The following is a 22,820-nucleotide window of genomic DNA, read 5'->3' on the forward strand; positions in this document are numbered from 1 at the left end:
AAATTAGCCAAGCGTGGTGGCAGTCCCCTGAAGTCCCAGCTACTCGGGAGGCTGAGACAGGAGAATAGCTTGAAACTGGAAGGCAGACGTTGCAGTGAGCCAAGATTGTGCCACTTCACTCCAGCCTGGGCAACAAAAGCAAAACTTCATCTCAAAAAAAAAAAAAAGACAAAAAAAAAAAAGACCAGCTCTTAGCTAAGACATTCTCCTTGATGTGTTCAGAAGGTTTGGGAAAGAATTCATTTTGAAACTGAAAGGCAATTCAGTTTCTCACAATGTGATACAGTATTTTTTTAATGCTTGTCCAGGCCATGAAAAGTAACAGGTACTTGCAATACTTGCTCCATGTTTTCCCAAATGTGGTGCAACAGGTGTTCTTCTAGAAGCTCACACAACAATCCACAGTGAAGCATTAAGAAAGCTTGCTTCTGATGTTACAAGCAGGCAAAGGTTAACATCCACATATGGGAATCAGACGCCGCCTTTTGAGTTACTCAGGAAAACACAAGGTCACTTTCCTTAAGTAGTATACAATGAAATTGTGCTCTCTTTCCTGATAATTGGCACTATTTAAGAAGTAAAAGTCGGGCTAGGCATGGTGGCTCATGCTTGTCATCCCAGCACTTTGGGACGCCGGGATAGGTGGATCACCTGAGGTCAGGAGTTCAAGACCAGCTTTGCCAACATGGTGAAACCCCATCTCTACTAAAAATACAAAAAAACTAGCCAGGCATGGTGGCATGCACCTGTAGTCCCAGCTACTTAGGAGGCTGAGGCATGAGAATTGCTTGAACCCGGGAGACAGAGGTTGCAGTGAGCCGAGATCACGCCACTGCACTCCAGCCTGGGCAACAGAGTGAGACTCAAGAAAGAAAAGAAAGAAAAAAGAAAAGAAAAGAGAAAAGAAAGGAGGGAGGGAGGGAGGGAGGAGGGAAGGAAGGAAGGAAGGAAGGAAGGAAGGAAGGAAGGAAGGAAGGAAGGAAGGAAGGAAGGAAGGAAGGAAGGAAGGAGACAAAGAAGTAAAAGTCCACTTTGCCTTTCCAAGTGCCTTCTCACTGTAGTATAGCAATAATTCTAAACATAGCATAACAAATTCCTTATCAGGAATAATAGTCATTCCGTGTAAAATGCATTTAGTTTTGATAGGTTCAGAGAGGTTTTGTTGTGTTTAGTATTTCTATCTGTGGGTAGTGAAGCATTTACTTATGATGCATACTTATAGTGAGCATTTCAATGGACATTTCCAGGGAAATCCCTTTCTCTCATATTCTCCCCAAATTCATTGAAATGCCCGTAGTAATATTGACATCCAAATTGCATCATACACCCTGGCCCCTCTTACCCAGTGAAATTAAAAATCCTTTGTGAGTACATATTCTAATATGTGGTTTATGAAATACAATCTTCCCTTCTGTATAGCTTAACCAATTAGAAAAATAAGGCAGTGAACTGAAGCTCACCACAATGTCATACAAGTTGTGAATTACCAAATGGCAGTGATTGAAGCTATTTTTCTGTACCCATCAAGTTATCAGCACTAATCTTTAATGAACAACTAGTCTGTTCAGACAAAGTAAATAATCATTAAATCTTAAAACTGAAAAGAGATCTTGAAAGACAGCTAGCAAGCTCCTCAAAGCCGATAGTGACTAAAATCAAGTCCAGGGAGGTAAAAGTGCTGAAAATCAGAGGCTCCCCAGCCTCCTGCACCAATAGACCAGGAAAAAAAAAATGAGCAGATGCCACTGTGGAAACAGTAATTTCATTTCTCTGAATATGTGTCTGTCACAGTGTCCTACAGGTTGAAGCCCTTGTTAAGTAACTGCATGGCATTTAGCCAATGGGAGAATGTGGCAGAATATCTATGATCTTGTCAGGATACACGTTCAATGAGATATACATTGTTAAGCACCAGTTACCACAAGTGTAAAAGTATGTTAAATGAGGTTTTCTAAAATAAAATGTGTTCGCATAAATCTAGAGCCATGTGATCACTTCCTGGAGATGCATGATTCTATTTACTGTGTTCTGTGAACAAGGGATTGTGTGCTGAGCTTGTCCACTAGGCCACAGACACAAAGGTCCACTGCATTTTCCAAATTAATCACATACGTGACCAGATGTGCCCTACTGAGTTGTACAAATAAATCACAAATCCTTGCCCAAACTAAAGAATCTGGCTTGAAGAGTTAAAGACTCAAAAATATTTTATGCCCCAATATGTAAGAATAGTAAAATAAATGTGCTGAAGTAAAAAGTAGATAGGATATATAACTTTGAGTAATCTCCCTCTATGATATTTTTTGAAATATGAAAGCGGCGTTCTCAGTTCTAAAAATTAATTCTACCATAACACTAGTGGTGACTAAATTGGGCAACAAGTAGGATATTCAAGCCTAAGGAATGTTGTCTCCTAGCAACCACAAGAGTGAGAACCAGAGATATACAAAGGATACTTCAAAAGTCTGCAACCCCACGAGATCAAAGATCAAAGTCTTAAAATTTAAAAATTTATTTCTTTAAAGAATTTTTCCAAATGAGAAAATGTTTACTTTCCCTACTGTAAGACACACCAGGAATAAATCCCCATAGTTACAGTCCATGCATCTGTGGCTTAAGGATGTTATAGCTCACCTTGAAAAGCAAAAAATATATATATACGACCAATCACTGAACACTCCTTATTGTTAAATTCAGCACAACTCACGTGGAACACGTGGAACTGGGACTCTGAGTTTTCACAGGTGTACAGTTGATTTAAATTCTACTTTTATTAAAGAACAATAGAGATTCTAGTTGGGTGATGAAAGTTGGTTATTTGGAATTGCAAAGCAGTATCAGCTCAAGGAGGCTCTCCAGTATATACCCAGTGATTACATTTCATAAAAGAGATTGTGAACCGACATATAGAGAAATTTACTGGTTCTAATGGTTCCTAAACCTAGGAGTGAGGTAGAGAGTAGTTTTGGAGTCTGTTTTTAATTTTAACAGAATGCAATGAGCTCGGACATTTTTGGTCTTCACCCGCCCACCAAAACAAACACATCAGTCATCGTTATTCCATCCCTTCTTAAGAATGACAATTACTTAAAGAGATAGATTGCACAAAGGTTGCTGGATTAAAATAGACAATAGTATGACCGGGTTTCGCTGTCTGTACAAAATGAAAGGTCTGAGACCAGGTTAGGCCTTTTAACACAAAGACACATTCAGAAGTTCCAGTTATGGTATTACTCTGCCCATAAAATTTAAAAAAAATAAACTTTCATAGGAAAATGTAGCGTACTATATATGTCCTCAAAGAAAAAAGGATGTCAATTTCCTAAATAATTCAAACTATGTTTTACTCTTTAAACTGGGTATTTATACAGCCTAGTCTACATAATTTGGAACTATTCTAATTTAATCCTCCAAATTAACTGGTATTATTTGTTTCTTAGGGGGAAAAAAGTGATAAACTATTATTTGATCAAATACATTTTATCACATATTAAAATCCTCACAGGCTGAATCTCTATAATTTTAAAAGCAAAATTACTAAAAGTTAATTTTATGATGTCAAATATATATGTAGAAACATAAGCATTATGGCTAGCAAAGTCTATACACTATAATATTATTTCAGAGTATATTTTAAGCTGATTATCTTCTATATTTTAACCTTATTTAAGTGTTTTCATCTCTTCTTCTATAACTTATTTTTATAATAAACCCAGGAAGAAGTAACTTTGCTTTAAGTATTGTGTTTTTTGTAGATATTTGCTGGTGTTTTTTATTTAGATTTAGTCATGTTTTTAAACGCAAACTTTTCTTAAAAATGCATAAGTTTTTAAAATCACCCTTTCTTCCAGGAAAGAGACTTTATAATAGTCCCACTTTATGAACAAAATTAATTATTTTACGCTTAGCTATTTTGAGTTACACATAATTTTATTCTATATATTGCCATGATCCTTTCCCAGCGTCTATGCTTGGATTAGATGAACTCTGCCCAATGCCATGATGGAAGCATTTGCCTGCTAATTTGTGTAGAAGAGTCTATTAGAAGGCAGAAGGGTGCTGAGGAACACTAAATGTGGTCCCCGTGTCTACACAGGGAACTCTTTGTGTCCCTCCCCGTTTTTGTACTCTGTCACATTCACAATTTCTCCCAGTTTCTTCCATTCTCTCCTGGCTTGTTTATGGGGTGATAATTAGATAAGTCTGATGGTCCCGCTTGCTTCCACTTGGACATCAATTGCACTCCATACCTGTGATGGCACATGGCAGTGGCGTGACAAAGGCTCTCGTTAGTCTGGCTTATCAGAGCAGCTTGTTTAAAATCCTGAAATAATGTTATAAGCTTTTGTTAATTTTGCAACATTATTTTATGTGCTATCTTAAACTTCCTTCTAACTGTGATTCCACAATGAAACAAGCATTAAGATACACATCTTCCTAAATACATGTGACACAAGCATTAAAATACACATCTTTCTAAAACTTTATATTTTCCTTGTAGCATCACATCAAATAAGAACAGATGAAACAAAGGAAACCTATTATTGTAGACTCACTCAGAATCTTGTACTACTGGTCTCTACTCAAGAATGGAGATTATTTTCCTATGGTTTTGCCCTGCAATGGGTAATGAGGTATCTATCTCATTTACTTTCTTTCTATTGTTTATTCCCAGTGAACTCCTCTGGAGACTTCTCTATCTAGACAGAAAAGGAAATGCACCTGGAGAGAACCTTTGATGTTACATGACTATAGGACAAACAGGCATCCAGGTTGGGGAAAGGGCATAACCAGGCCTTCTGTATGGATGAGCTGGGGCTGCTGCTGCCTTTGGAATCCACACTTCCGGCGAGAAATCATCTCTTGTCAAGGATCCATAAGCCCTCCTGTGAGGGAGAAATGGAAACTCTAATCGCCAGATCTGAAGTTAGGGAGGTCAGCTGGGAAGGATCCCAGTGGCCACTAGAAAGAGGCTGTTTAAAAGCATTCAAAGGGCTAAGTCCACAAAAGATCATGCCATGGTAGCCCAGAGCTCTTTTCTCTATCAGGCCCCAGGGACAGTGTCTGAAGCTTATGGCTCTTCAAAGTCCTACAGAAATATTTGAGGCCTGAAGTAAAATAAGAAAATTTAAATTTTCTTATTTTTATTACTGAATTATACTGAATTAATATTTTATTACTGAATTAATACTGAATATTTATTCAGTATTCTTATTTCTTAATTTTCTTATTTTTAATAAGAAATTTAAATTAAGAAAATATTCAAATATATAACTGCAAAACAAAATATTATATCACGTCAACTGCATGATATTTACATATGTATTAATATATGAGATGTAGATTTATTTTAGTGATTGCTATACTATAGGAAGGGCTTCTGAAAGAGTACTGAATCTGTGAAGGAATGAAAATAGCACTGCTTTTTCCCCCAGAAGACTGCTTCAGTAGGAATCTTCCTGGACAGTGTTTGTGATCTCACTTGATCAAGCAGAGCAGTAGGGAATATTACACTCTTCTCTGGAGTGGCAAAAGGAAACCCCTCCAGGCTTCCTTCCTGGAAGCCAGACATTGGAACTCTACAGCCCCAAAGGACACTACCCAGCCAGAAAGGAGCTAATCAAAGCCCACACTCTCCCTCTCCCTCCCTGCCTCCTCCCTTCCACAAACCCTCCCTGGCTATGTCAGAGGGAAGAGGCTGACTGTCTTTGAAGGGTAGGATAAATTTTCTGCTGTTATTGGAGGTGGAAGAGGGAGTAGTAAGGTTAATCTGAGCACTCAGAGATCCTGCTGGAGGAGGCAGTATTAGTCACAGACCAACCTGTAGATGTGGACACCCCACATTGATTCAAGAAGCATATTTGATACCAAATGGAACTATTTGGAAGAAAATTTTTTAAATTATTGTCTAATCAAATATAATATAATAAAAATGCTTCCAGACATCTCTCTAGGAGGATTTTTTTTTTTTTTTTGCTAAAAATAAGGCAAACTTCCAAGTGTAAGTAAGCTTTAATACAAACATTCCCATGAATTTTGGAAGTTTCAAGGATGACCATGTAACTTAAAAGGCTAAAACAAATTCGGTTTTGTAATCAGATGAAACTTACAAAAGTGAACTTGACTCTACATAATCATTATTATACTACATGGTAATTAGGCAGTAATTATCAACAATAGACATAAAAGATGACTATTAGCATTACTTAGAATAAAGTTAGCCACTGTTATTTAATATTATAATTTTTCTCTTCTGCATTAATTATCTCTGTAATATAAGGATGATAAATAACAAACCACACAGTCACTAATGTGTACCACATAGAATAGAATTTAGCAGTCTCACACTACCACTTCACATGCCTCCCCTTCTCCCATCAGCTCTATATACCAGGGGTTGGGGACCCCTGGAATACGAGATGTAGATCTACATCTCAATCTCAATCTACATCTCAATCTTACATCTCAATCACAGCAGGAGGTGAGCCACAGGTAAGCATTACTGCCTGAGCCCTGCCTCCTGTCAGATCAGCAGCAGCACGGGATTCTCATAGGAGTGCAAACCGTATTGTGAACTGCACCCACCTAGGTTGTGTGCCCCTTATGAGAATCTAATGCCCCATGATCTGAGGTGGAACGGTTTCATCCCGAAACCATCACCCTGCCACCCTGCCACCTGAATCCCCTGAAAAAATTATCTTCCATGAAACCGGTCCTGGTGCCAAAAAGGTTGGGGGCCACTGCTATATACTTATGACAACCTGTTTGTTTTAGTCGCTCTTTCATTTCCCTTAAGCTTTGATCCTTGGCTACCCATTTATATTTAAGTTTGAGGGATTTAGATCGAGAATGGCAGTTTGGGGTGCCTGAACATCTCTTCTCTACTATCTGTAACCTTGCAGCATTATAACTTTTTTTTTTTTAATCCCTTTACTATTATCTTGGTAGGTTTTCAAGAGGGAAAAGAGGAAAACAAATGTTCTTAACCCATTAACTTCTGGTTAACTTAGCCATAACTTCACAAACAATCCCAGTCGAAATGCTTCCTGAACAAAGTGTTCCTATGAAGGGCATACAGCTCTCAACTAACTAATGTTTTCAGCACTCAGGCTACTCAGCTTCTCTGTTAATCAATCTTTCCCACTAAAAGTGTTTTTAAAGATTCTACTTTCTCTTGATTTTTCATGCAGACCTCTAATTACTCAGTCTTACATATTTCATTGCTTCTTCCCCTGCTCACATCGTTTTTTAGTTGTTTTAATTAATTTTTTAACTTCACATAGAGAAAAATTGAATTTTTTGCTTTCAATTTGTGTTTCTGTGATATATCTTTTCCAGCTTTTTGTTGTTACCTATCTATACCACTATATTTAAAATGTGTTTCTGGTTGCCAAAATATAGTTGGGACTTTTACAAAATTCCAATCAGACATTTTCATGATTTTCATTGTTGTATTTTGACTACTTCCATTTAATATAACTACTGGTGTGGCTGGATTTAGGTCTACTATTTTATTATTTCTTTTCTGCTGATTTTCTCCGTTTCTGTTCCTCTGCTTCCCCTTCCTAGACTTATATGGGATTCTTTTAATATTTTTTAATATTCCATTTTAGTTTAGCTTCTACCTTTTTGACTGAAGAGGTCATATTTCAGCAGAAACCTAAATGAAACGATGGCATGAATCATACACAGATCAGGAGGAAGAGTGCTGTATGCACAGGGACTCACTCGTGTAAAGGTCCTAGGGCAGCAAGGGAGCTCAGCATTTCCAAGGAATGGCAAAAGGCCAGGGTGGCATGACTAGTGGAGAGAAGAGAATGTTTGATGACGGGATCAGAGGTGAGCAGCAGTCGTATCAAGTAATGTCTTGCTTGGTCACAGTCAAGAGTTCAGATTTTATTCTAAGTGTGATGGGAAGCCATCAGAGGGTTTTGAGCAAAGGAATAACTTGATCTGCTTTATATTTTTAAGAGATTTCTGTAGCATCTGTTTAGAGAATAGCATGTAGAGGGGCAAGAGTGGAACCTTAAGCCAGTTGGGAAACTACTACAGTAGTCCAGAAGATAAATGATTCAGTTCTGAAACCTGAGTTCTGCTCTTGCCCCAGTACTTACTGGTTGAAAGGAAGATAGCAGTGGCAATCATGAGAGATGATTTAATTCAAAATATGCTTTAGTGGTAGAGCTGACTGCACTTGCTAATGGGTCAGATGTGGGGTGTGAGGAAAGAGAGGGGACAAGAATGACTCTCCCTAGACCATCAGCTCCTCAAAGACTGGAACTCTGTCTCATTTATCTCCATATATTAATGCCAGTGCCTTGCCTGAAAGAAGATAGAATTTGGAATTGAGGTCTGAGTTCAGATGTTACCCCAGTACTTACTGTGGAAAGGCCTTATTTAACCTCTTTTGAATACCAGTTTCCTCCTCTGTAAGTTACAATGATAAATTGTGCAGCATTGTTGAGGACCCAGTGTGTAGCAAGTGTGCAACAGTTGTTTAGTGGTTGCTTAGTACTAAATAAATCTTTACACAAAGGATAACATGGGCCCTGCATTTAATTCTCTAACAGCTGCAGTCCCTTGTTCCCCATCTCCATTATCTCACTCTCTCCACCTCAACACTGTTGCCCATTGTTTTCTTGCCTACTACAAACAGGCAGGTTCTTTATTTCCATCTACCTGAGGGTATACCTAGTGACACAGCTCAAAAATATTTTTAATATATCAAAAAGCTTAAAGGTATTCAAACATTGAGATCACATTTATTCATAGCGTAAACTTCCTCAAAGGTAAATGATTAAGTTGCACAGAATCTCAAAAAAATGACTCCAGAAATAGAAAAAATAATCATCTTGGGAGGTGAAAAGAACAGGATGTACTCCACTCCATATGTTATTTTGCAGTTCCTCAGAGACAAAGAAGCAAAACTGTTATTATTTAACTACACATTTCAAATTGCTATTTAATTTTTACCTCCTGTTTCTTAATCTAAGAGTTACAAACAGACAATAAAAATAAAAAGTTAAAAATGAGGATGAATTTTGTTTAATTATTCTTTTTTTTGTTTGTTTGTTTGTTTTTGAGACGGAGTCTGGCTCTGTCGCCCAGGCTGGAGTGCAGTGGCCGGATCTCAGCTCACTGCAAGCTCCGCCTCCCGGGTTTACGCCATTCTCCTGCCTCAGCCTCCGGAGTAGCTGGGACTACAGGCGCCCGCCACCTCGCCCGGCTAGTTTTTCGTATTTTTTTTAGTAGAGACGGGGTTTCACCGTGTTAGCCAGGATGGTCTCGATCTCCTGACCTCGCGATCCGCCCGTCTCGGCCTCCCAAAGTGCTAGGATTACAGGCTTGAGCCACCGCGCCCGGCCTAATTATTCTTTAATGAAATACATTTAAACTACCTGTTTCATCTGAATACCTTGTCTATGCTTTTTTCTACTGATTCTGAACGCCTGTCACCACTAACTTAAAAACCTGTTACCAGTAGCCCATTTTGAGCAACTATTTCCTGCCCTGTTTGAAACAGATTTATTTTGCTATATTTGCAAAGGGAAAAGAGGAAAATTTTGAGAAAGTTACCACTAAACAGCAGAGTACACGTTACAGTAATCATTTTATTTACTAAGTAACTTGAGTTTTGTCTGTACTCCCTTAAAAGAAGTGATGGTCTTGATCAAATTAGAAATGTCTAAAAATGTATTGGCTGTTTATCTGTAATCCAAACAAAGCAAAAATACACATTTTTTTCACAGAGTGTATTAGTCATTTCAAGTATTTTAATAGAATTCTTGCTAAAGTTAAGCTATCACTCATTAATATTGCCAGTTGATAATAATAAAATCTTGTTCACTAGTTCTCAGAAGTCAATGTGCAAAATCAAGTGGGTTCTTCACATAACAGGAAGGCTTACCTCTAATGCAAAGCCATACTGGTCTAGTTCTAGGTAGATGAGTCCACGATTAAGGAACGTATTTAGTTTTACAGTTTCCGTAGCATCAAGAAGCAGCACAATTCCATAATCTGTTAATGCCTAAAAATAAAATAATCATTTGTAACATAGATTCAGCTTTTTAGAGCCTGAATTCATTGGCTATGAACAAATATATTTATGTCCAAACTAGGACCCAATGGTTAGTTCAATTTGTTTTATAATTTATGGCCAAAATAACCATATGTTAGATTTAAAGGGTACCCTTAGGCAAAAAGTATCATGGACACTTTTCAATAAGCAGTGCACACTGTGCTTGCATTTCATGTTTTACCTGCAAGTCACCCCATACATTTTCGTTGGTGTATGAGCTGGAAGAGAGGGATTTAGCACTCTGCCCTGACTCAGTAGTTTCATCAAATGATCATTAAATATATAATTTCTTTTTAGTGTTGTATTGTTTTCCTTGCTGAAACCTAAGCTCTATGAAGCCATAGCTTATCCATTTTGTTCACTGTTTTAAGCCCAGTAACAAGAATCAAGCCTGCACATACCATGCATTCAATAAATTTGTATACAATGAAAAAGTCATGAATCAATGAAAATAGATCTTAATAAAACTAACAAATAAGCACTTGTATGAAAGTTACCTCAAAATATTTTGATAAATATATTCATTTTTCTAAAAGACACATAGTGTAATCTGAGAATCAACTCAGACCCTTCTCCATTACTTTTAACTTTTTTTGTTTTTTTTACATTCACTGACTAAACAAGATTTTACTGGTTTCTACTCTGCACTAGGTACTAGAAGCATCCTAAACTTGGTTTGGAGCTGAATCTCTTAAACCATTTTCCTACTGAACATTCTGTCCAAAACAGCCATATGGTCTGAACAGAAAAGGGCTAAATCTTATTATGCCTGTAGCATCTGCCAACTGAAAATGACAAAGAGCATTTTATATTTGTTCATTTGCCCTCCTCTGGTGTTTCCTAATGTTGGTTGCTCAAGTGTCTTTAAAAATGTGCAGTTAAAGATCCTATAGGTATGTTGTGGCATAACCATAAATAAAAATTGCCAGGACTATAAAAATAAATAGTAATATTTGTCAAAAAAGAAAAAACCAAACCTAGAATATTAGCCACAAATTGTCTAACATTTTTCTTTTACTAAATTACATTATGTGAAACCAGTATGATGCCTTGGAGATCCACTGAGCAGCTGAATCTGCAACACAAGAGGAAATAAAAACTGGGAAATAAGATTTCGTAAAGATCAATGATGGTAAGGGGTAGGGATGGGAGCACACAGGTTTTGATTAAGAGGAAGGGTCAGGGCCTTGGCCTCTCCTGGATTTGTGCCATGCCTCTGTTATCATTACTAACTCCTCAATTTGGAGAAAATTACTTAACACTAAGCCTTAGCTTCCTCATCTGCAAAATTGGCGTGTTAAAAATTCATCATACTGTTACAAGGATCTACTTAAAAATGTTTTGATTGTATCTCAGTGAAGCATTTAGCTCAGTTCCTGTCATACAATAAACCCTAAATAAGTGGTAACTGTTCAGTATTTTTATTAATATCAAGTGTTAGAACCAGAATTCATCTTTCCTTAGTTTTTATGAAACTATATCTTGGGAGAATGCCTAAGTGCATTTTCTGCAGAAAGTTACTTGGTTTTTCTCAGGCTAGGGATGGCAGGAATGCTGAGAAACAGGTGGAGGAGGACACACTGCTTAATGACATCCAGTCCACATGCTGGAGGTCAGACGGTTTTACAAAGCCACCTAAACACTGTTAACCCAGAAGCAAACAAATTTGTGGACAACAATATAGGTCACTAACTCCCTCTGTGTGACTTGGATGGTTTTTCGAACCTCTCCCTACTTCCATTTCCTCATCTGTAAAGTTAGCAGATTGGATAAAATGCTTCAGAGTCCTGGCAGCTCTGAAATCACCAATATTTTATTATCGTAATTTAGTTTTACTTGATTTAGGTAGTTTTGCATTTTCTTTATTAACAGGGCACTGGCTCTTTCACATATCTGAGATAACAAAACAATGAGTGTTCCCTCCCCACCCCAGCCCATTGTTCTCCTATTCAGGGTTACCTTTCCTACAAGAATGGGGTTGGGGAGGGAATCCTCAAAGGCCCCTGTTGTGCAGGTCACTCTAATAAATGATCTTTCTGTCAGCTGCTAGCATCTTAACAATCCCCTTGTTAAAAATTAGCTATTCATTTATCAACATCTCTGAAGGAAACCTGATAATCTGGTTACCAAGAATTTTATATCCTCTTAGGTAGAGACAAAGTTTCTCAACTTCCCTTCTAAAGCCTGTACATTTCTAAATTTCTAAATGTTTTAAACAGATTTCACTGTCCACGTTTCACAGACTGGGGAGTGTGTGAACAAAGAAGAGCAGGAATGTGACCTAGCCTTTTAAAAGAATGCGTCATTTACTACGGACATGGGCAGGAATAAGGAGAGGGAGGCAAGTAACAGAGGAAGAGGATGGGACATTATTCTGAAAGACCACAAGACTAGCTGCTTCCCAGTGAGGAATCCTCATTGAAAAGGGACCAAACCAACAGAGGAGAGAAGAGAGTAGGTAAGATTACAAATATAAACAAGAGTTTGCTCCGGCAGACGCTGGATCAAGACAAATGGAAAAAAAGGTTTGCTGCAGCCCACAGGCCTTCAAAATATGGGCCAAACCTGGTCACTGGTCCCTGGAGCTGAAAACCATCACTCCATACTCCATGCTACATGTGTGGTCTGAGGACCAAACAAAAGAATGCCTACACAAACTGCTGTAGCTAACATTAAAATTTTGAAACCACAATATTGCTAGTGATTGCTACTGCTTTAAAAATTCTGCACTTTGGGAGGCCGAGGCAGGCGGATCACGAGGTCAGGAGATTGAAACCATCCTGGCTAACATGGCGAAACCCCGTCTCTACTAAAAATACAAAAAATTAGCCGGACATGGTGGCAGGTGCCTGTAGGCCCAGCTACTTGGGAGGCTGAGGCATGAGAATGGCATGAACCCAGGAGGTGGAGGTTGCAGTGAGCCAAGATCACAGCACTACACTCCAGCCTGGGCAACAGAGTGAGACTCCGTCTCAAAAAAATAAAAAATTCTGCATACGGTAGAAACATTTATTCAAATGATAATTATGTGATGGATTTAATTTATAAATGCCTTTAAATGCTTCTATAAGCATTATCAACTTAATTTTTCATTTGACTTCTTTCAGAAATTATATAAGAAAATTTCGTGAGCACCAACAAAGAAATTAAATATTCTTTGAAATGGTTCTTTGGTTTCTCAAGTTTTATATGTGTGTATTTCTTAGGAATTCCTTTTGAAAATTCTAGCAGAAGTAATAAGAAAATACTTTATAAATGCCTCAAATGAATTTACAAATGCTTTAATGTATTGTTTATTACATGTTTATTGACTGAAATCAACAAGCTATTTAATGCATGTTATTTATTAAACACTTTAAACACATTGTTTACTAAAATGGTCATCTTACCATTTGAAGTTCCCTTATCTTGGTGTAACATAATGCTCTGTTATAAAATGCTATATAACTATTTTTTTCCATGCTGATAGCTGTGGTTAAATCTGTAATTGCTAGCTTATAAGTCTAAAAAGAAAAAAGTAATTATGTGAGAAAGGAAAATCATAATGGACTGAAATTTAATCATAAAATAAATTCTTGTTTCTATCAGAGTTTTTGAAACACTCATTTAACCATTCCTTGTATCATCTGTGAAATTAACACATTGAAGCTAATCTTTCATAGAGTTAATTAAGAAAATCTCCTGGTAGAAATTATCATTATAGTTTCTCTTACCTACAAACAAAATTAAATATATCAACAACTTTAATTTAGGTAAATATCTTATTACCAGTGTTAGTATATGGCAAGGAGAAAATCATACTTCTAGGTAAAATAAAATAAAGCCAACCATATTAATGCAGCAAACATTCACCAGTGCTTGCTTGCTTCTGTCATTGTGACTGTCATATCACATAATCAGCATGTTTTCTACCCTTGTTCTCTTTTGCTTCCTCTTTGATTCTTCTCTGATACCTTATATCATCCATTTCTATAGATAGTAATTTTCATGGAATTAACACATAATGCAAGGTCTTACCTTTGCTTTAAGGTATTATTTGTAAAAATTTCATATAAAATGGCTACAAAGAAAGATCAGAAAAGAAAAGTAGAGAGAAATAAAGTATTCAGTGCAGTATCACATATCAATGGTACTGCTCACAACTTTTAACCCAGTAACTTCTGTTTAAGAACCAATCATAAACCCAAGCAGCAATTTTGTTCTCAGATGTATATAACTATATTATTTTAAACAGTAAAATAGTAAAAATTTTTAAAACAATCAAAAAGTTCAACAATAAAGTAATTAAAAGTAAATTATGGTGGAATATTATGCAGTCAGCAAAATACTATCTTCAAAGATTAAGTGTAAAAAGCAGGGCACCAAACAAGTTATATAAGTAGCATAGTCCAAATTTTGGAAAATATATATCATATTTTATGAGGAAAGTAAAAGACTAAATACAAATATGACAAATGCACTCAGGAATTATCATTGATGGTGAGATAATAATCCTTTATTCCCTTCCGTATTTTTCCAAATTTTCTGCAATGAATATATGCTACATTCTTAATAAAAATAAATAATAAATGTTATTTAAAATATAATATAAAAAATAAATACCATTATTTTGTGAAAAAAATATGAATTGGGAAAGTGTAAAGTTTTCTATGTAGTTCTGCCCTTCATATCACAGTGATTCCCAACCACAAAGAAAAAAAGTAAGTGAGTCCCCTGCCTAGCATAAGAGTCTTCCCACCCTAAAATTTCAGTAAGCCAGGCAGGAAATGGCCCTACCTTGTTGTAGTATTTCAGAACTCCTCTGTAGAGATAGGCACGTACGCTCTCAGGGTAAATTTTTATAGCCTTGTTACAATTCAAGATTGCTTTGGAATACCTGCCTTTTAAACCATAGAATGCTACTCGGCTTAAATATGCCTATTCAGAGAGAGAGAGAGAGAGAAAGAAAGCAGGAATGGGTGCTTTAGTAAAAGCACCAATTCTACCAAAATATATGATACTTGGAACAAATCTATGCCTCCCAAAGAGGGTATTAAAATATAGTCTTTTAAAAAAATTTCTTTTATTAGAAAAAAAATTTCAAATGACACAGAATAATTGAAAGAATGATAAATACCTATCACCTGGAGTTAATAATTATTAACATTTTGCCATATTTCTCTATTTTTTTCCTGCACTATTTGAAAACAGGTTGTAGATATGGTAATACTTTACCCCAAGTCCTCTAGTATGCATCTCCTGTGAAAAAAAGACATTCTCCTACATAACCACACTGCCATTATATATCCAAGATGATTTATAGAAATTTCCTAAAATCATCTAATATTTAGACCAGATTCGAATTTTGTAGATTCCTAAAATCAAGATGCAATCAAGCTTCACCTATTGAATTTTGTGTTGTCTGTATAGTCTATTGAAAGCTAGGAATCTATGTAACATCAAAACAAAAAGTAAGTAAAATTAATGAGTATATAAACTTTAAAGTATTAACAGCCACATTAATATATTAACAATATTTACATACATCACATTCACATATACATTTATATATAACATCATAATATCACTGATGGAAAAAATACTTTTAGTTTAAGGAGAAATACAGCTATTTGGATTATCAAAATACAGTTAAGTGAAAAGTAGGTATAAGAAACTGATTGGTGCTAATTAATAACAATGGCATATAAGAGATTTAATAGTTTTACCAAAATTAACACTTTACAACTCACTAAAAACATCTATTTAAATACCTGGTAATGTTTTGGATTGAGGGTAATGGCACGATTAAAATCCAGAATCGAGCTATCCTTGTGGAGTTTCACTTTACAAAGCCCTCGTTGATAAAAGCTTTCTGCAAAATCTGGATTTGCTTTCACAGCTTTTGTAAAAGAATCAAAAGCCTACAGGAGCATATTGTTAAAATGCAAACCATTTAGTGACATATTGTTTTAAAATGTTAATGAATTACAGTATATAACTATTGTTGAAAAGTTTCACTCTATTTGTGGATTATTTTAATACATTTCTCCTAATGGATCTCATGGAACAAATAAAACTAATATTTAGAAACAAGTAGAGATGATTATTATAATTAAAGGTCTTATTCCCAGACTAAGGTCTACATAACCCATATTGTTATATTACAATATTTTGGGTGGTATAATTTTAATTGTTATTCAGATTTTGTTTCTTCAAAGAAATCACAACTAGCACATTTATTTTCCATTAGGATCCAGCAAATGCATCATTATAAAACTTCAGAACCACAGAACTCTAAAAATTTTCCCCACATTTTAAAGCAAAGCTGAGTTTGCTCTTGTTGTTCAAAAGGACTAAAAACATGTAAAATATTTGTAATTTGTCTCATACTTACTGGAATTTCTTAATAGAACAACTAATATAGTGCACCTCTTTTTTTGTGTATACCAATACCACTTTAAAACACTGTCCACTCCATGAACCTAAGAATTAGAATGATGTGTGTGTATTTGTGCGTGCGTATGTGTGTGTCTGTGTGTGTCTGTATGTGTGTGTGTGTGTGTGTGTGTCTAGAGATAGAGTTGTAGAATATCCAACATTAGCCATCAGATAGTATCAATTATTTTACATATTTGTCATATCAGTGATAATTTTGAAGTAAAGACTTGCCTAAAATCACCAAAGACTGGATAAATATGTAATAATTGAATCAACTGTTTTTCAGTGTATCTGGCCATCTTAACAACCCGTTTCAATCTGATTTGAATTGTTCAATGATCAATAAGAAAAGCCAGAATGCCCTAATCTTTTCCATTTATTCTACATTATGTTAAAGCATTTAAAGTACTTAAAATTTAATAAGTGAATTCATACTAATGTGATAAAATTATTTTACTGTAATAATTTCCTGCAGTTAGATTTATTGTTCTGGTGGGAAACATACATTAATCTTTAGAATATTGTTGACAAACAAGCATCAAATAAAACATGTTGGCTAAATAAAACAATGTCCTAGGTGTTGCAGGGTGCAGACTGACTGTAATGAGCCAAGCTTCAAAAGCAGCTTTGGACCAGTTGCCCACTGTATACGTGGTCTTCGGAAACAGAATTGCATACAAGCAACCAGTCTCTAAAATTACAAATAATCTATACTCCTAAATACACGAAATACCATTTGTAAATTGCCTTCCTCCATGTAACAAAGACCCAAGTTATACAGACAGTCTGCTGAAATTGCTGTGGTGTTTGGTCCTTTATCGGAATGAGAAATGACATCCAAAGCCTTCTTAAGCATTTTCACAGCTTCCTATAATGATAAAAAAGCAGGGAGGGGGCAGGAAATGTTTCTTTCCACTATTGATTTAACATTACAGCCTTATATGTTAAAAGGAGCACAGAGCACACACCTCTACTCTTACTTTATCTGGGAACAAACAGACCTGGTGAAGTTACAGGTCTTGTCAGCACACTACAGGAAGAGAATCCAGTTCAGAAGTCTTACCCTCATGAGTTCCACCCAGATGCCTATCCTACAAGCCAGTACTTAAACAGGTTTATGGACATGGATCTTTAGAACTAAAATTTGTAAATTCCCAAGGCTATACTCAAGCTTAAGTCAGGCTTAAATTTATAAACTAGTTTATTGATAATTTCCTAATAATTTTTTTGAATGGAATACTAGGAAGCTACTAGGTAGTAAAAGATCTCCACTGATAATATCTGACATAATTTTAATCAATTTTTATTGTGTCCTGCTGTCCTCCTAATAGGGTTTTATTGGCATCAAAAAAATAAACCACCTCCAAAACTCACCCATTTATTTATTCAAAACACTCAAAAGTCTCATTAATGAAAACGTTCAAAATAGTCAAAAGTTTCATTAATGAAAAAGTCTCATTAAATGAAAAACTCAAAAGTCTCATTAATGAAAAAGATAGAAATGCCATTTAATACTTAACTACTCCTTGTATATCTTTATATAGAAAGTCAAATAATTGTTCCTGGTCATACCATCTTCTTAATTGTATTAAGTTGCTAAAGAAACAATGAGATTTCACTTGGATATGCTAAGTGTCCTTTATGGCTTCTATCGAGCATTAGCTCTACGTGTTTGCAAGTCACCCAGCATCCCTCCTTCTGTCCTCACTCTCAGCACATGACCTTGCCTAGAAAAAGTGGATTATTGTCTCAATTTCCCCCCTTTCTACTTTTCAACAAATCTATATCTTCATTCACTTTAACCTTTTTCTCTCCTGTCTTTGAATTGCTTTCTTTCTCATTCCTTTCAGGGCTAACTCCTCAAAAGCTGTCCTTGACCCCATCTCCTTCTGCCCCACCTGACCAGCCTGTTACTTCCTTCCTCGTCTGGATTTCTGCCCCTTCACTGACTCCTTAAGTCCAAAAAACTTGTCTACTCAAGCCTTCCATCCCGTTTAAATTAAAATGAACACATCTTCACTTCCTCCTGCTTCCCCCATCTCTCTCTCTTTCACTACTTTATGGTGTCATCTGAGGGACATCTGCAGAGGCTTGCAGATAAGTCATCTTTATGGTCTGCAGAAAGTACTGTGGCTGCTGTGTGGATAAAAGCTTGGAAGAGTACAACAATGCAGCTATATAATTCAAGAAAAATTTTTTTAATTATATGTTCCAAACCAGGATAATAGCTATAGAAATAAAGAAAGAAAGTGGATTTGAGAAATATCTAGGAAGTAGAACCAAGAAAATATATATACCTATTAACATCACTATTTATTACTATATTTCTATAGTATATATAAATACTATATATCACTATTACTAGAACCAAGAGAATATATATATATATACACACTAATATCACTATTATATTAACATCACTATTTATTGGATGGAAGAGGGTAGCTGATGGTGACATCAGGTATCCAGCTAAAGTCACAGGGGACAGGCCGGGAGGAGGAGATTAAAGTAAATATAAAAAAGCAGTCCTCAAAGAATACAGAGACCAAAAACTCCAAATGTGAACAAAAGAGTAGACATGATCCATACTGAGAAATGATCACAGAATCTGCAATAAGAAAGCCAATGAAGGCCAGGCACAGTGGCTCACACCTGTAATCCCAGCACTTTGGGAGGCACAGGCAAGTGGATCTCCTAAGGTCAGGAGTTCAAGACCAGCCTGGCCAACATGGTGAAACCCCATCTCTACTAAAAATACAAAAATTAGCTGGGCATAGTGGTACGTGCCTATAATCCCAGCTAGTCAGGAGGCTGAGGCAGGAGAATTGCTTGAAACCAGGAGGCAGAGGTTGCAGTGAGCTGAGATTGTGCCACTGCACTCCCACCTGGACGACTGAGCAAGACTCCATCTCAAAAAAAAAAAAAAAAAGAAAAGAAAAGAAAAGAAAAAGAAAAAAAAACAAGTCAATGAAGTTAGCAAGAGTGCTTGATTCCAAACCAGAGGTGCATTCATTTTCTATCACAACAAGTCAAATTACTACACGTTTAGCAAATGATAGTAACAAGCATTTATCACCTCACAGTTTCCACAGGTCAGGAGATTGGGCATGGCTTAACTGCGTCCTCTGCTCCAGGTCCTACAAAGCTGCTATCAATATGTCAGTTGAGCTACATTCTCCTCTGTAAACTTGACTGGGAGAATCAGTTTCCAAGCTCATTGTTGGCAGACTTCATTTCCTTGAGACTCCAGGACTGAGAGCCCCAGCTTCTTTTTTTTTTTTTTTTTTTTTTAATTTTAAGTACTGGGGTACATATGCAGGATGCACAGGTTTGTTACACAGGTAAACGTGTGCCATGGTGGTTTGCTGCTCCTGTCAACCCACCACCTAAGTATTAAGCCCAGCATGCATTAGCTATTTTTCCTAATGCTCTGTCTCCCTCCACACTTCTTCCTACAAGCCCCAGTGTGTGTTGTTCCCCTTTCTGTGTTCATGTGTTCTCAGTGTTCAGTTCCCACTTACAACATGCAGGGTTTGGTTTTCTGTTCCTGCATTAGTTTGCTGAGGATAATGGCTTCCAGCTCTGTCAATGTCCCTGCAAAGGACATGATCTCGTTACTTTTTATGGCTGCATAGTATTCCATGGTGTATATGTACCACATTTTCTTTATCCGGTCTATCATTGATGGGCATTTGAGTTGATTCCACATTTTTGTTATTGTGAATAGTGCCACAGGGAACATACACACACATGTATCTTTGCAACAGAATGATTTTTATTCCTTTGGATATATACCCAATAATGAGATCGCTGGGTCAAATGGTATTTCTGCCTCTAGGTCTTTGAGGAATCCCAAACCATCTTACACAATGGTTGAAAAGTATAAAAGCATTCCTATTTCTCTGTAACCTTGCCGACATCTGTTGTTTCTTTTTTCTTTTTCTTTTTTTTTTTTTTTTTTTTTTTTTGAGACAGAGTCTCGCTCTGTCACCCAGGCTGGAGTGCAGTGGCCGGATCTCAGCTCACTGCAAGCTCTGACTCCCGGGTTTACGCCATTCTCCTGCCTCAGCCTCCTGAGTAGCTGGGACTACAGGCGTCCGCCACCTCGCCCGGCTAGATTTTTGTATTTTTTAGTAGAGACGGGGTTTCACCGTGTTAGCCAGGATGGTCTTGATCTCCTGACCTTGTGATCCGCCCATCTCGGCCTCCCAAAGTGCTGGGATTACAGGCTTGAGCCACTGCACCCGGCCGCATCTGTTGTTTCCTTACTTTTTAATAATCACCATTCTGACTGGTGTGATGCAAATAAAAACCACAATAAGAGATACCAGCTTGCTGGCTATTGGCTGCACTCAGGTCCCAGTTGCCCACAGTTCCTCACCACATCACTCTCTCCACAGGAAGTCACAACAAGGCCACCAGGAGAACCTCTCTCTCTTTACTCTGCTAAGAAGGTCTTATATACTGTAACGTAATTGATGGAGCAACACCCCACCAATTTTGCCATATTCTATTGGTTGGAAGCAAGTCACAGGTCCTGCACATACTCAAGGAAGGTGAGGAGGTAACATAGGGTATGATTAAGAATAATCTTAAGAGGCCAGGTGCGATGGCTCACGCCTGTAATCCCAGCACTTTGGGAGGCCAAGGCGGGTGGATCACGAGGTCAGGAGATCGAGACCATCTTGGCGAACACGGTGAAACCCCATCTCTACTAAAAATACAAAAAAATTAGCCGGGCGTGGTGGCGGGCACCTGTAATCCCAACTACTCGGGAGGCTGAGGCAGGAGAATGCCGTGAACCTGGGAGGCGGAGCTTGCAGTGAGTCGAGATCGCGGCACTGCACTCCAGCCTGGGCCACAGAGCGAGACTCTGTCTCAAAATAATAATAATAATAATAATCTTAGAGTGTGTCTACCAGATGACTCCAATGATCTGGCCCCCAGTAATTCAACATTCTTACCACATGCAAAATACGTTCCTCCATTCCAAGGTCCCCCAAAGTCTCAGCTCATTATTGCATCAGCTCAACATCTAAAATTTCATCATTTAAAGCAGGTCCAAGTCTAGATGAGGCATTCAAGTAAAATCCACCAGGTCCCACTCCTGGGGCACAATTGCTCTCTCTCCATCTGTGAACTTGTGAAATTAAAGAGACAAGGCATCTGTCCCCAAAACACCCAATGTACAATGGTGAGATAGGCATAGAATAATATCCACAGATATTCTGGTTTAAAAGGGGAAAATGGGAGATTAAAATGAGCCACTGGTCCATGGCAGTTCTGAAACACATTTGGGCAAACGCTCAGTCTCTTGATTAGGTTTCAAAACATTTATGGCCCTTAGTGTCATCCTGTGGGTTCTTAGTCTTGCCTTCTGGGTCCTTTTTCCTTTTTTATAAAAGGTTGTACATGTTTGCAGCTGAGTTGTTTTATTAACCTACTTCCTGCCAGAATGATTTTGAGGTCTGACAGCCTTCTTTCGTTTTGTACTCTGTCTGTTTGAGTCCAAATTATCAGTGTTTATAAAGAAATAATTCTCTTAAAAACTCTGGGGATCTTCCATGGATTTCACAGGGATTCACTTCATTAGACAAAAGCCACATCCACTATTTTCAAGAAAATTCCTTCTCTACTTTGGCCTCCTGCTGAGATGTCTGAGGGACAATGCCCTTAAGCTTCTAGAGATCCTCTGGTTTGGTTAAGAAGATTTGTAAGGCATGTCCTTAATCTCTTGAAAGGAAAGAGAACTAGTGTGACTGAATACTCTGCCCTCATGATCCTTCTAAGATCTTAGCAAAGTGCTGTCCAGCCACACCTTGTCCTTTTCTCTTGATAGTGAATTTTGTCCTCTTTTGCCATCTGGAGAAGTTGAAAATTTTCCACATAAGCAAGTCCTGGTTTATTTTGTTTAACAGTTCTTATCTCTCCTTTCTCACACTTTACTATTAGAAGCAAAAAGAAAGCTGGCAGCACTGTCAACACCTTGCTTGGAAATTATCTTAGCTGTGTATCCAGGCTCTGAGTTATTAGTTCTGCTTTCCATACAACTATATGAGAAAATTTTACTAAGCTTTGAACTGCTAAATAAAAATAATAACATGTTGCTCATTTGCTTCAGAGTCCTCAATGCTAGTGTCTTTAAAAACCAGGTATCTACTAACAGTCTGTTTGAGGTGATTGAAGATTTTTCTGTCATGTTCCTCAAAATTCTTTCAGCCTCTGCCCACTGCTTGATTCCAAAGCTGCTCCTACATTTGTAGGTATTTGTTATAGCAGCACTCCATCTGTATTATTTTCTTATTGCTGCAAAAAATAAAAAATA

General features: G+C 37.1%; 1 protein-coding gene across 15 annotated transcripts in view; it reads right to left on the minus strand.

Annotated features, from left to right (window-relative positions):
• LOC105478007 (tetratricopeptide repeat domain 6) overlaps positions 1-22,820 on the minus strand; it is a 253,314-nt gene that overhangs the window by 53,827 nt on the left and 176,667 nt on the right. For 13 of the 15 annotated variants that reach the window (XR_003017162.2, XR_003017159.2, XM_011734967.3 and 10 more), the window contains 6 exons: positions 17,229-17,363; positions 15,829-15,978; positions 14,855-14,995; positions 13,468-13,581; positions 9,908-10,027; positions 4,251-4,324 (listed from right to left, as the gene is read on the minus strand). Coding sequence is in view for 13 of the 15 variants with exons in the window: in XM_011734967.3 (XP_011733269.2) it covers positions 4,251-4,324; positions 9,908-10,027; positions 13,468-13,581; positions 14,855-14,995; positions 15,829-15,978; positions 17,229-17,363 (734 nt within the window). In the remaining 2 variants the exon portion in view is untranslated. The remainder of the gene's footprint in view (positions 1-4,250; positions 4,325-9,907; positions 10,028-13,467; positions 13,582-14,854; positions 14,996-15,828; positions 15,979-17,228; positions 17,364-22,820) is intronic. The other 2 variants (XM_011734969.3, XM_011734971.3) reach the window with 2 other exon arrangements.

Source organism: Macaca nemestrina, chromosome 7, assembly GCF_043159975.1.
Source record: "Macaca nemestrina isolate mMacNem1 chromosome 7, mMacNem.hap1, whole genome shotgun sequence".
NCBI lineage: Eukaryota > Metazoa > Chordata > Mammalia > Primates > Cercopithecidae > Macaca > Macaca nemestrina.